Raw genomic sequence first — 12,956 nt, forward strand, 5'->3', positions numbered from 1 at the left:
GCCATTAGTCCTCTCTTGCTTGTGCACACACTCACACGCCTCACCATCATCACAGAAACTTAAAATTGACCATCAATAATCACAACCATCTGATCCTAAATTTGACATCTCTGAATAACAATAACAATAGATATAAGTGCAGATTTGTTTGAACTGGCTTCTGAGAATGTAAAGCCTAGGGAGGAACTCCTGTGAGCCTGTGTCCACCCACTCTCCCAGGCCAGATCCTCTGGGCCTCCTTCCTAGACAACTTCCCCACTCCATATCCCCTCCCTGAAGCCGAGAAATTCACTCAGCTGCACCACAGTGGGGCCTTTGGGTCATGTGCCAATTTCCGAACTCCAGAGCAGAGCCAGATCCAGACTGGTTCCCTTCTCTGCTTCCTTCCTTCCTTCCTTTCTCCCACCCAGAAAGCCAGATTCCCACCAGAGCCTCCCTAAGAAACAATGACTTGGGACCCTGCTGAACCACACCTCTTGCTTCCTTCAACCAGCACCTCTGGGTATCTACCTTAGCCAGATTCTCCTCTTCCCACCCCTTTTGGGGCTTCCTATACCAGTTCTCCCAGGCCTGACGGAAGGTATGAAGCAGCTAAGCCCATGAAGCTGAATTTCCCATGTTCCTTTTCCACACACAAGCCTCCATCTGCCCTTTCAAGGAGGGGAGAGGGTCCCTGAGACTAATCAGGTTTGAGTGAAGAAGCCTCTGTTTTCCATTTTTGTTCACTTTGGGCCATAGACAGTCAAGTACAGTAGGCAACGGGGGGCTGGGAATGACTCAGCCTGAACCCCAGCTACCACAGAACCACCTGCTTGCAGAGGCCACACTTGGGACCTCTGAGAAGCCAAGTCACCTCTGAGTAGTCTCTCCCCAGAAGCCTGCTCTCTTGACATCCTTGCCTAGAAGATAGTAGCCTGGGTGCTGCTTCTACCCCAAATGCAGCTTTTCAGGCTGGTCTTGGAAGAGGGAAACACATGTCCTTTTCCATTCTGACCCTTGCAGGTGATGTAGTAACACACACATTGATTCTAGAAGCAATCAGTGAAAGGGCCCAGCTCAGTCAATCAGTCAGAAATAAACCCACAGGTTTAACCAGAATGATGGGAAAAGGCCAGGCCAGAAACTGCAACATAAAACACTCAGACAACAAAGGATTTTATTTTTCCTTCAGAAAAGTACTGCTGGAAAGAGAAAAACAACAACAAAAACCCACTATGGGTCCTTGCTGCCACCAGTTCTCTTGCATCATCAAAGTAGGTTGTAGGGGAAAGGTATTCGCTGGCAGGGAGCACATTTCTCAGCAGCCCTTTTGAGGCTGTGGGGCCAGTGCCACTCTGACCTTTGGTTTTCCAGGACTCCTGGGTTCCCTAAAACCCTAAGAATGTAGCTTCAGCAGTAAAGCAAAGGAAAATGGCAGTCTTATCTATTATTATAGCAGCTGGTTAAGCCAAGAGATACATGGGCCCTTGAATTTCCTGAGTAATAGTAGTCCCTTCCTACATCCAGGTGTCCATGCCACAAACCTGGGGGTCATCCTTAACTGCCTACCTCTCCATCCCACCTCCAAACAGGTATCATTATATCCTGCCTATTCCACCTTATTAGCATCTGTGTATCTTTCCCCTCCTCTTTCTCTGCTTCTGCTTTAGTGCAGCCGTTTATCTCTTAGCTGGATTATTACACCCACCTCTGTATTAGTTTTCCAACTTCCAGTCTCATCTTCTCCAATCTCTCATCCACCACTGGAATGATAACTTAAACTCAAATTTGATCATGTTAGTCCCTTAATTACAATACTTCATTCATTCCAAATGCACCCTTTAGTTTCTTCTACCGTGACCTTTGCCTGGAATTCTTGCCTTCACCTCATCTTGTCAGTCTGCCAAGCTTCTAGTACTCTTCCAAGGGTCAATTCAGCAATGTCTCCTCTATGAAGCCTTCCTGATCACTTGATAAGAGCCCTTTTTGCTTTCCTTTGGTCCTACTGGGCCTGTTTCTTACTTCTCTTGCATTGTTCACTATTCTATAACGCCTCCACCTGTGCTAGACTGTGCAAATCCCTGGAGCAAGATTCTGTGTTACTGAACCTAGCATAATACCTAGCAGAGAGTAGGTTCTTACTCAGTGTTTGTTGGATGAGGAGATGAGTAATAAGGGGCTAAAGGCCTGGCCAAACCTGATCCTCGGTTTGCAATACAGGAAGGCAGAGAAGGGGTGCCTCTCCCCAGGAGCCTGAGAAATACTGCTGGGTCACAAGCCACATGGACCCACTATAAGAATTCACCCTTAAATGGAAAAGTCATCTGGCTACAAGGAGGCAATTTAAGGTGCCTAGACCATAGAATACATGTACGCCAATTTTCTATAGTGGCTACTTGCTATCTTTATAATCGTTTCTCTGCCTCCTTCAGGAGCTACTGTGGCCCACCTATTGAATTAGTGTCTGGTCCTGACCATCCCCATCCCCGAATGTCAGGAGGCAGTAAGAGTCTGAAACTCCTTTCCAAGCTCATGTAGTCAAAGGGTCAAAACCTTGGCATTCTTCACCTTCTCTCAAGGGAGGTGTCACTCTTTCTCAGGAACACCCTCCATTGATCTCCACTCTTTTCTGACATGTATCTAAAAACCTTCCTGTAGCCATGTGAGCCCGTCCTTCTCCTGGCCATCTGCTGGAGAGATCTCTCTTGTCTCTGTATCCTTAAAGTACCTGGAACTGAGCAGATACATAGCTAATGCTCATGAACTAAAGAGTATTAACAGATAACCTGATTTCAGTGAGGCCAGACTAGCATTTCTGTCAAGTATGCAGAGACCCTGTCTGGTGCCATATGCCATTCTTTAAGTCTCTTTGGCCTCTGAGAGCACAGAAGGCAGGGCATTGCCTGACACAATTAAGTGCTTAAAAGCTCCATTTGTTTTTCTTGCAACAAATTTCTTCCTTTCCAATTGCTGCCAGAGAGAAGATATAGACTATGCAGCTGCACCAATGAGCAGAGCAGAAAATAAGGCCAGAGAACCTATCCCTGTTACTCATACAAACGACAGCCTAAACTTGACCCAACTGCTCAACAGAAAGCCTTGGGCTGTTGGGAGCTTATCTAGGTCAGTGTGGTGCATGGCTCGGACACAGAGCTGACACACTAAGTGTGCCTATCCCTGGCAGTTTGTTTGGGAGTATCTGTGCTCAAAAACACTCAGGATTGCCTGGGAGATAGACACAGCAGGAATGGAGCCCAGTGGATAGGTCTCTAAGAGGAGCTCTCATTCCTTTCATAAGGAGACAGCAGGAGACCCTGGGGAGCTCTCAGGGATAGGCCCAGGCCTGGTTCAGCTGCTGAGATGCAGCCAGGCCAATTAAATAATTGGTGTGATAGGGAAAGGAGGGAAGCTATTCCCTTCAGGCAAACTCCCACCCCAGACAGGAGGCTCCATGCAGCTGTGACAACAGCAGCAGCAATAACATGGCAGAGATCTCTTCCTCTTCCTCCCACTAGCTGAGAACTAATGCTTAAATTAGCACCTTGGAAACACCCAGATCTGCTGGCTGTGCCTTCTCTCCCAGCTCCTGCCACTCCCCCAGGCCTTCTTTCCAAGCTTGAGTTTCTCTTTCAAGTAAAAAAAAAAAAAAAAAAAAAGATGTGCTCCCCCTAGAGTTTATCTTTCTAAATAAGGAATGCCTCTAGATCCTTCCCACTACTATGGGTTGGAGAGAATTATCTGATTATGGAGCTCAAGTAACAGGCCTCTATCCGTATAGCTTGGTTCAGAAAGGGGCAATGATGCTAGCACCAACATTTACCTACTCCCTTGGGACTTAAGGAGGCAGCCCCTGCTCTGCCCTCAAGGGGGCTCACATTGAAGGAGTAAAGAAATAAATCTTTTTTTTTTTTTTTTTTTTTGAGACAGAGTCTCACTCTGTTACTCGGGCTAGAGTGAGTGCCGTGGCATCAGCCTAGCTCATAGCAACCTCAAACTCCTGGGCTTAAGCGATCCTACTGCCTCAGCCTCCCGAGTAGCTGGGACTACAGGCATGCGCCACCATGCCCGGTTAATTTTTTCTATATATGTTTTTAGTTGGCCAGATAATTTCTTTCTATTTTTAGTAGAGACAGAGTCTCACTCTTGCTCAGGCTGGTCTCAAACTCCTGACCTCGAGCGATCCACCCACCTCGGCCTCCCAGAGTGCTAGGATTACAGGCGTGAGCCACCGCGCCCGGCCAAGAAATAAACTTTTTTATGAACTGTGAGCTCCAGGAGGGCAGGACCACATCTGCATCTGTGTTGTTAACCACTGTGTCCCTAATACTTAGTGTAGTAACTGGAATAGAGCAGATGCTCAATAATTATTTGGTGAATCAATCTGCCAAATCAATGGCATCGGGTCTCTATGATAGTCTTTGGAATGGGGAGTGGGGATCTATTGTTTAAACTTTAAATAGTTTGTCTTCATAAATGAGAAAACAGTCTAGGGAAGAGGAGAGACTTAGAGGTCTCAATAAATAATAGCAAAAATGAAACAGGTCACAGCTGAGTCTGAGCCTGGGATTCTAGTTTTTATGATCTACCCAAATACCCACAAAGAGCCATTTTGCCCTCTCTTCTGCCCTTTATCCCCATGGTATACTATCTTGATTCCTTATGCCCCAAAGTGAAGGTTACTGGGGAAATACCACGCAAGATTCTACTGGTCTCAATAACAAACACGTAATTTAAGGAGTTTTAGGTTGCCTCTAGACTACAACCTGGGGACAGAGGTCAAGAAGCAGAGAAATGTTTATGTCCTCCAAATGGGGGATGACTATTTTGCTATTTCCATAAGGCTCTTACTCAATCTGAACAAAGTATTCTCTTGCAGACAGGGGTTACTTTAGCCCTTCAGAAAAGGGTCTGAAGGCAGCCACAGTTTTTCTAAGTGCCTCCTTGTCACCAGTACTTCTACTCCAGGGCCACACAGCACAAACCAGAAACAGCTCAGGAGTCCTCTACCCAGACAAACCACTACTCAGAACTTCAGGTGATAACAGAGGCACCAAGGACAACTAACAGAACCTGGTGGGCCTAATCCTTCTCTCCTTTTCTTGGTCAGTTATTGCCTCCCTTCTCAAGAACCCCAGATGGGAGATGAGAACCAACTCATAGCTTTCTTCTCCTGGCTCACTTGAACCTCCTCCTCCTCCTCCTTCATCCACCCTCCTTTCTGGTTCTTGATTAGATGCTTAGAACTGGAAGGGCAATCTAGTTTGACAGCAGGTTGGCTGGAAAGACAACTCAGAAAGGAAAGTTCTCTTTAGCCAGCCCAAAGTCCTTCTTTAAGTTTATGGGATGGACTTCTCTCCAGGATTTTCTGGCTCCCAGATAACCCAATGATGGCATCAGGCTAGGAGAAAGTCCTGCAGCATCTGTCTCTCCAGTTTAATATTGTACATTCTGTAAAGCTTCTTTATTTTGGTTTCTAGAACTAAGTAGTCACAAAAGGGGAAAAAAATCCACTTATTTCCTACTAGGTGGCTACTAATGATTCTCTCTACCATTCCCCAAAAGGTGTGGCATAGAGGCGGTGATGGGTCCTTGCCAAGGCTCATCTTGGCTGCTGTAATGGGCAGGTTACTTGCCCAGGAAGCCAAAAAGCACACCTGTCAGCCAGGGGCTGTGGGCCCAAGGGTAGAACCTGTTCCTGGCCACCCCATCCAACACAGAGGGAGGAGACTTAGGGAGCCCCAAAGCTTCAGAACTTGGAGAGCTCAGCTCCAGCAGAGCTCAGAGAATAGAGCATCCACACTTTCAGGTTCCTAACAGGCCCTGCCTTTTTCCAGTTCCTGTTCTCTGACTCCAAGGAAGAAAGCAAAGAGACCCTGCCTAGGTGCTCCCTCCCTTCCACCTCTCTCTATACCAGCTGGCTAGGCCTCCGCGTCTCCCGTTCCGCTGTCGCCAGGCAGAGTCAGGTAGCCCCCTGGGAGGTGGCCAGGGGGCATATTCACCCTTAGGCCTGGCCTCGGTGCACCCGCTGTCGCCCTCCCCTCCGCGCAGGCGGCGATGACATCATTCCTCCCTGACTCCGGGACCGCGGACAGGCGGCAGGATCCGCGCCCAGCAAAGGACTCCAGGCACGTAGGCCTAGGATGATGGGGGCTCTTCCGAACTGGTAGGCACAGGCGGCTCCAGAGCAGCCCCACCTCCTCAAGCGTTCTCATCCGTACCCGTTTCTCCACCTCGCACTGTCCTTCCCAGTTCAGATACCCACAGCCTGGAATGCCTGCGCTCCCTCCGGAAAAGAATGGAATTCCCAGGTCCTGCACAGACCCCCCTGGTCCCTGGCCCTGGCCCAGTGCTCTATCCATATTCAGCGGACAGGCGGGCAGGCCCCTCCTTTTCTAAAAGCCTATTCCCAGTCTCTTTCAGCCTGACTGCTCCCCCGCCTTAAGCATCACAGGTCTCTAGGGCTAAACGCCCCCCCACTTCGCATCCCAGCCCCTGGGCCTGCTGCCGAAGGTGCCCCATAATAGTTCTCTTGTCATAGCCGGGGCTATGAGCCTCCACTAGCGGTGTGCACCATTGTGCCCCTCACCTTTCCATCCGACGGCGCTCTGCCTCCGCCGACGGTGCCCTCCGCCCTTACAAATCCCTTTGCTCTCATCCTGTGTATTTCCCACGGTTTTCTTGTCCTGCAAGTCCCCCTCAACCGGCAATGCGTTTTCAGAGCTCTCTTTGCCCCATTCGATGGCGGCCCCTCCGCATAATCCCCACGGCCTGATTCCCTGCCTCCCCCTCAAGCGGCGCCCCTTCCAGGCCCTGGCCTGCCCGCCGCCCGCCCCCTCACCAGCGGCTGCATCTCCGAGTGCGCGGTGGGCACCTGGAACCGGTCGATCTCCTCCATCATGGTGCCGGCGGGCGAGTGGGCCAGGGGCCGGGCGCGGCCGGGGACGCCAACGGGACCGCGCGGGGCGGCGGCCCCAGGAGCCCGGCGGGTGATGCAGACTAGGCCGCCCCGGACCTGGCGGCCTGGCAGGCGGCCGGGCGGACGGAGGAGTGGGCGGAGGGCGAGAGGTTCGCAGGGTGGCTGAGGCCGGCGTGGCTCCGTGGGCTTCCCTAGCGCTACCGCGGCTGTGGCCTGGCAGAGCCGCAGGTCTCGCCTCTCCTCCTACTCCGCGGCCGCCTCCTGTCAGCAGCTCAGCCACTGCGGTGACTCGGCAACTCCACTTCCGGGTCCGGGACACCGCCCGGGCTCTGCATTATTCATGAGGAGGCGGTGCCTGGGCACCCCAGCCCTTCCCACATGCAGGAGTTCCGAATACTCGCGGCCGCCTGTCTTATTATCCTGAGGGGCGGGGCTTAGTGCAGACTGAGGCTCCCCGCGCTCCCAGTCCCGCCTCCTCGCCGGGCTGGCTGGGGGCGCCAGAGGCGCCTGCGCCTGGGCTGCCGGTCGGTTGCTGGGTAACCGCGTCAGGGAGGAGTCGATTCTATCCTGCAAGGGCACAGGGACCCACAACGTCGGCTGTCCCCAAAGAACCCCTGCGACTGGGAATTGAAGTGGAAGAGAGTTCAAACTTCCTGTGCGTGGTCGAGCAGGCGGACAAACTTCTTGTCCTCAGGCGAGGGAGCGTTTTGTAGGCTCTCCAGGGGTTGAGATGCTTCCTGCTTCTGCGAAGGTTCCTCATAAACCGCCTCGTAAGCCGGTAATGCACAGCCCCACCTGCCCTCTCCCGATGACCTCTGACTTTCGCCGCCAATGACCATTGACCATGCCTCTCCTACTGATCTGTAATCTTTTTTCTGTTGACCCCTAACCTCTTCCTTGTGATCTCTGGCCTGTGTGCCCACTGACCTGTGACTCTGAACGGCCCTCTCCCACTGATCCTGGCTTCATCTCCCATATTACCCCTAACCCACTGTTTCTTACCTCTTTCCTACTTGCCTTTCTCTCACCATTCCCATCCCCTCGCACCACTCTCTCCACAGAATCATCCTGGCCAGTCCCTCCTCCTTAGCGCCCCCAGGCCCACTCCCACCAGTCTGTCCCTCATTCCCCTCACATTCTGGTCCTAAGGAGTTACTGGTCCAACCCTTTTCTGTGTGCCCAAAGTTGGGCTAGGTGGGGACGCAGGCCTTGCCTTTTGGGAGCCCACAGAGGGGGTGCAAGAGAACTGTACAGGAGACACAGAACAGATTACCTGCAGGAATTTGGTTCAGATTTTCTATGCTGGGAGACTTGTAAAGAGAGAGGTCAGGCGAAGAGGAAGAGGAGAGAGATTCTTTTCCCATCCCTGGCCCCCACCCCCACTGCACAACACGAACACTGGCCCCCAACTGTTTCTGCCACCTCATATGTCTCTCTTCCCTGTGAGCCCCTGGTCCACTCCTGTGACTCATTCAGCCATGTGAACGTTATGTCCTTGTTGCCACCTGGCCAGATGTCATCCCTTCTCACAAAAAAACCCACAAGAGTCACCTCCCTTAACCCACTGAGCCCAGAGTTCTACTTTTCTCCTCAGCATCACCATGGAAGGTAAGGTAGTCCCAGCTTCTCCAGGAGCTCTCTGTGGTGAAGCCACTTAGTCCTCCAGGAATAACTTTTTCCAAACCATTAACGAATTACCACTCTGTGGCTAATGTGCAATTTCTAACTCTGTAAAGCAGGACTTCTATTTATTTCTTCTAAATTTACCTCACTCAAGCCTAGGTATATTGAGGCGTGGAGAGCAAATCTGCATCCATGCTATTTATGACTTTACATATTTTGGTCTGGCCTCCTCCAAATTAGCCTTTGCTCCTCTGCTTCTTTCACTTGGCCTTCTATAGCAGATGGACCTATCTCTCTTAGATCTCTGCAGCCATGGGAAAACTGCTCTTCCGGTATGGCCATGCCTTAGTTTTATGTTGGGGTTGAGCTGTGTTTTGAAGTTCATGTACTGTGCTTGGGACTACTGACCCTTAATTTATAGGCGGTTTGTTTTTAAATCGACATTAATGAAGTCTGGTTTACATACAATAAAATGGAACATTTTAGTTGTGCATGTTGATAAGTTTTGACAAATTTACATACTTGTGAGCCACCACCACAATCAAGATAGAGGATACTTTATTTCAAGAAGTTCCCTGGGCCTTATTCTAGTCAGTTCTCCCTACTGCCCCCCACCGTGCCTTCCCCAGGTTGCCACTGATCTGCTTTCTGTCACAGTAGATTAGATTTGTCTTTTCTAGCAACTTGCAGCTTGAACAAGCTTGAGGATGAGTTTCTTCAGTCCATTAGGTGAAACACTGGAGACTAGTTACACTGAGAGCAGAGAGGTGAGAGCAGACAGGAAGCAGAGAAACCTGGGTCAACTGGCTCTGAACACATCAGCACTGCCCCCTGGAGGGAAGGGTTGTTTTAGTACAGTAAATATTGGTGTCTGGGGTCTGAGAAAAGGCTGGTTTGTGCTAGAATGTATTCATTATCCTCTTGTCTCAGTGAATCCCAATTTGGGTCAGTGCTAATTGGGTATGAGATAACCTAGAGATGTTTGAGAAGTTGTCCCTGTCCTCTGAGAGCTCAGCTCAGTGGGGGAGACAGAACACAGGCATACAAAAGTAAGGGAGGATGGGGTCCCTGGGGGTGAAAGGGAGAGAGGCATGCAGGTTGGAGCAGTAGTAAGGCTTCAGGGAGGAGGCAGGTAGGACTTAGAGGCCTGTAGTGGTGAGGGAAGGTCAGGTTTGTTAGGGGATACAGGGAAGTTTAAACTCCATTTGTTCTTGTCACTGCACTGATCAGACCTTTTAGTAGCTCCTTGTTACTCTTAGGATAAAGTCCCACATGTCCAATTTGCTTGATATGGCCTGCAAGGCCCTGCGTGGTCAGGCCTTTGCTACCCATCCTGCTTCAGATCTCACCATTGCTCTGTGAAAATTCTACATTTCCAGCAAACTGAACTTCCCTCACTTCCTGGAAAGTGATATCCACACTCTTTTTTTCCTTTAGGCCTTTGAAAGTGCTGTTTCTTCTGACTGCCTGGTACAATCTTTTCTGTCTGCTGCCAGCTGCTTTACTCTACCTAGTCACAAATCTCTTTCATCTCCTATTCATACTTAAAGTCTCAGCTTGACCTTCACATTCTCCTACAAGGGATTAAATCTCTTTTCTGGTGGCAGAATAGGGTGATATCTCCACTAGACTATAAACTCTGTTATGGCAAAGATCATGTCTGACTTGGTCATTGCTGATTCCCCTGTACCTAGCACGATACCTAAGACTATATTAAGTTCTGGGAAAATGAGTTGAATATTAATTCTGATTGCCCTGAGCTGTTCTTTGGAAATTTTCATCTGAGTGTGTTTGGAAGACAGGAAGGGGGGGCGGTGAACCTGGTTGGGGAGACTAATGAGGAGTGATAACAAGGAAATGTCACTATATAAGCATGTTATTCTGGGTTCATGTCTATGTATCTGCTTTGGCACTATGGCTGTGAATGATTCAAATTTGAACTACATGTATCCATGCCTTAAGAGCTGGATGTTGGAGACTAAGAGGTAAAAAATACTGATGATGTGAACATTTATTCAATAATTATTTATTGTATATACTCTAGACCAGGTACTGTTCTAGCTATTGGTGAGATAGCAAGAACAAAACAAATACAACAAACAAAAATCCCTGCTCTCATGGAGCTTATCTTTTAGTTGGAAGTAAATTATCAATAAACAAATAAATAAAATATATAGTATATCAGATGGTAATAGGTACCAATGAGAAAAAGTAGGCTAAGAAGATCAGGCAACCAAAAGATTATATTAATTTAAATAGGGTAGTCAGGGAGGGCCTCACAGAGCTGACATTTGAGTAAAGACCTGAAGGAAATGAAGGAGCTGGCTATGTAATATCTGGGGGGGAAGCATACTAGACAGATGGCTTAGCAAGTATAAAGCCCCTGAGAATCAGGTCCTGCTACACATGTTCTGGATCAGCAAGGAAGGGAGGGGAAAAGCAGCAAGAGATAAGGTCAGAGAGGTGCATCCCTCTACCCCATAAAGTTAATCAAATAACCCATGGAATATTAAATTGGTCATGATGGAGCTCCATGAATCATAATTTGTAATTAAAATGCATGAATGTCAGGGACCATAAACCATGACCAGCTCAAAACATCACTGGTAATGCCCCGATAACAAAGTGTCCTTCCTGAAAATTATGAGAATGCCAACTGTCTGCATGTATACATGTGCAGGAGGAGCTTTGCAGCGTTGCCAAACATTGCCTGGGAGCCAGACTTCTTAGTAGAAAACCGAATTAGAATCTTCTGTCAACTCCAGTTAAAAGCTAATTTTAGTTTATGACTAACAAATTTTAGTACCCCTTTATAACTCAGTTGGTTACCATAAAAAAAAAAAAATCAGAGTCTGGAATTTTGTATTATTCGCCTCTAAAAGCCAAGGAAAAGACTTGTGTTTTGGACCATTTTGTAGTCTCCCATGAGGCCCCTCTGGGGCGATACTTTTAGAAATACTGATCTAGATGAAAGATGATGAGGGTAAGGGCAAGTAGTCAGGATTGGGTGCAAGGTCGAAAGAGAGTATTGGATGAATCAGAGATTTTGAGTCTGGTGATGAGGTCTGGGATCCATAGAAGAAAGGATAGGAGGTGAGCAGAATCCAGGGGAAGTTGTGTTTCTGTGTGTTCAAAGTAAAGTATCCTCACTCTTGTGACCCTTATTTTCAGTGTCATCCTTACACCTGTCTTCCTCAAGCCCTAGATATGATCTTTTACCCCTTTACCTTCTAAATGTATCTCAAATCAAACTACTTTTTTCATATTTACTGCCACCTCCATAGCTGAACCTAAAACCATCTCACGCAGAATGCTGTAACAGTCTTGTAACTGGTCATCCCCTCAACCCCCCATGCCCTCTCCAATCCATTCTCTGTACTACATCAAGAGTGATCTTTTCAAACTGCCAGTCTGATTATGCCATCTCCCACTTGGAACCCTTTAGTGACTTCCCATTGCTCTTAGGATAGGAACCAAATTTTTTGGTATCCTTCAGGGGCCCATATGGGCTGAGACCTGCCTGGATCTCTAAACCTTAACTTGTACCACTCTTCCCTCATTATTGCTATACTTCAGTTGTATGTGCTATCCCCTCTTTCTGGAACATTCTTCACACCCTCCCTCACACGTGTACTCACTCCTAAGATTTTAGCCCAAAAATCAATCCTCACAACCCACTCCAATGCCCTCTGCCCTGTTATTGAAGATAGGGTTAAGTTTCCTCTATTTTATAGTCTTATTGTTCTGTGTTCCTTTCTTCTATAGTATGTATCATAGTTTGTAATGGTTCACTTATTTGTGTAATTATGTGATTATTGTATGTCTCTCCCATTAGAGTGTAAGTTCCTTGGGAGCAGGGCCTGTGAATGTTTTTGCTTACATCTACATTCTCAGCTCCTAACACAGTGGCCATCATGCCAAAAGCTATCAGTGGATGATTACTGAGTGAATGATGGAATGTGGTGGAGGAGCTAAGAGGGGGTGTTGTGAAAGCATGTGATAGGGGATCCTAACACTGATTCTGGGGGAATCAGGGATGACTTCTGGGAGGAACACCAGCATTTAAGGTTTGGACAGAAGAAGAAGAGTCCAAAATAGAGAATAAGAAAGAGTAACCAGAGAAGTAAGAAGACAAGGAAAAATAATGTCCCAGAAACCAAAGGAAGAGTGTGTTTCTAATGAAAGTATGTGGTCAGCTGTATTGCATGCTGCTATGGTGTCAGTGAAGATAAGCACCAAGACAGAGCTTGGTGCTTGAACATTAAGATGTAATAACTAGGAAATTATTGGAGACCTTGGAAAGAACAATTTCAGATGTACAAGCTAGACTGAATTGAACTAAGAAGACAGTAAAGACCATATAAACAAGGATTTGTTTTAAAAGATGAAAGTAAGACTTGAATATATTAAATGCTGACGGGAAGGACCCCAGATGGAG

General features: G+C 48.1%; 2 protein-coding genes across 5 annotated transcripts in view; one reads left to right on the top strand and one right to left on the bottom strand.

Annotated features, from left to right (window-relative positions):
- FAM219A (family with sequence similarity 219 member A) overlaps positions 1-7,142 on the bottom strand; it is a 52,489-nt gene extending 45,347 nt beyond the window's left edge. For all 4 annotated transcript variants that reach the window (XM_069476532.1, XM_069476531.1, XM_069476530.1 and 1 more), the window contains exon 1: positions 6,818-7,142. In XM_069476532.1, coding sequence (XP_069332633.1) covers positions 6,818-6,877 — 60 coding nt within the window. In that variant the 5' untranslated portion in view covers positions 6,878-7,142. The remainder of the gene's footprint in view (positions 1-6,817) is intronic.
- Positions 1-12,956, top strand: part of DNAI1 (dynein axonemal intermediate chain 1) — a 124,257-nt gene that overhangs the window by 61,845 nt on the left and 49,456 nt on the right. The gene's annotated exons all lie outside the window — the stretch shown is intronic.

This window comes from Eulemur rufifrons, chromosome 7 (assembly GCF_041146395.1).
Source record: "Eulemur rufifrons isolate Redbay chromosome 7, OSU_ERuf_1, whole genome shotgun sequence".
Lineage (NCBI taxonomy): Eukaryota > Metazoa > Chordata > Mammalia > Primates > Lemuridae > Eulemur > Eulemur rufifrons.